The 308-nt window shown below is 53.2% G+C and overlaps 1 protein-coding gene across 1 annotated transcript in view; it reads right to left on the reverse strand.

Moving 5' to 3' along the window:
- The window catches only part of LOC119585594, a 16958-nt gene extending 16832 nt beyond the window's left edge, over positions 1-126 (reverse strand). Inside the window, 1 exon segment of the mRNA XM_037934261.1 lies at positions 32-126. Within this exon segment, the coding sequence (XP_037790189.1) occupies positions 32-83 (52 nt within the window). The 5' untranslated portion in view covers positions 84-126.
- Positions 127-308: the final 182 nt, after the last annotated feature.

Consider the following 308-nt stretch of genomic DNA (forward strand, 5'->3'; position numbering starts at 1 on the left):
CATCTATAGTTTCGTGGCTACTGCCCCTTACCTCCGAAGGAAGTCCCCGCGAAGGCGAGGAAGAAGAAAAGTGCGGAGCGCATCTCGCCGACTCACGCTGCCTCGAGACAGGTCTAGCCGGAGAACACTGGCTGCCTCGGCGGTGCGGACGCGCGCTTTTATACGCACTTCGGGTCCAGCGCCGAATTGCATAAGGAACAACGGTCTCTCGTTTTCAGGGGAATACGACCTTCAGATAACGAATATCTGTCCTCTTTATCGCCCACCATCTAGGGTTTCTTATTGGGTTGTTTTACAACTGACTTTAA

This window comes from Penaeus monodon, chromosome 20 (genome assembly GCF_015228065.2).
Source record: "Penaeus monodon isolate SGIC_2016 chromosome 20, NSTDA_Pmon_1, whole genome shotgun sequence".
Taxonomy (NCBI): Eukaryota; Metazoa; Arthropoda; class Malacostraca; order Decapoda; family Penaeidae; genus Penaeus; species Penaeus monodon.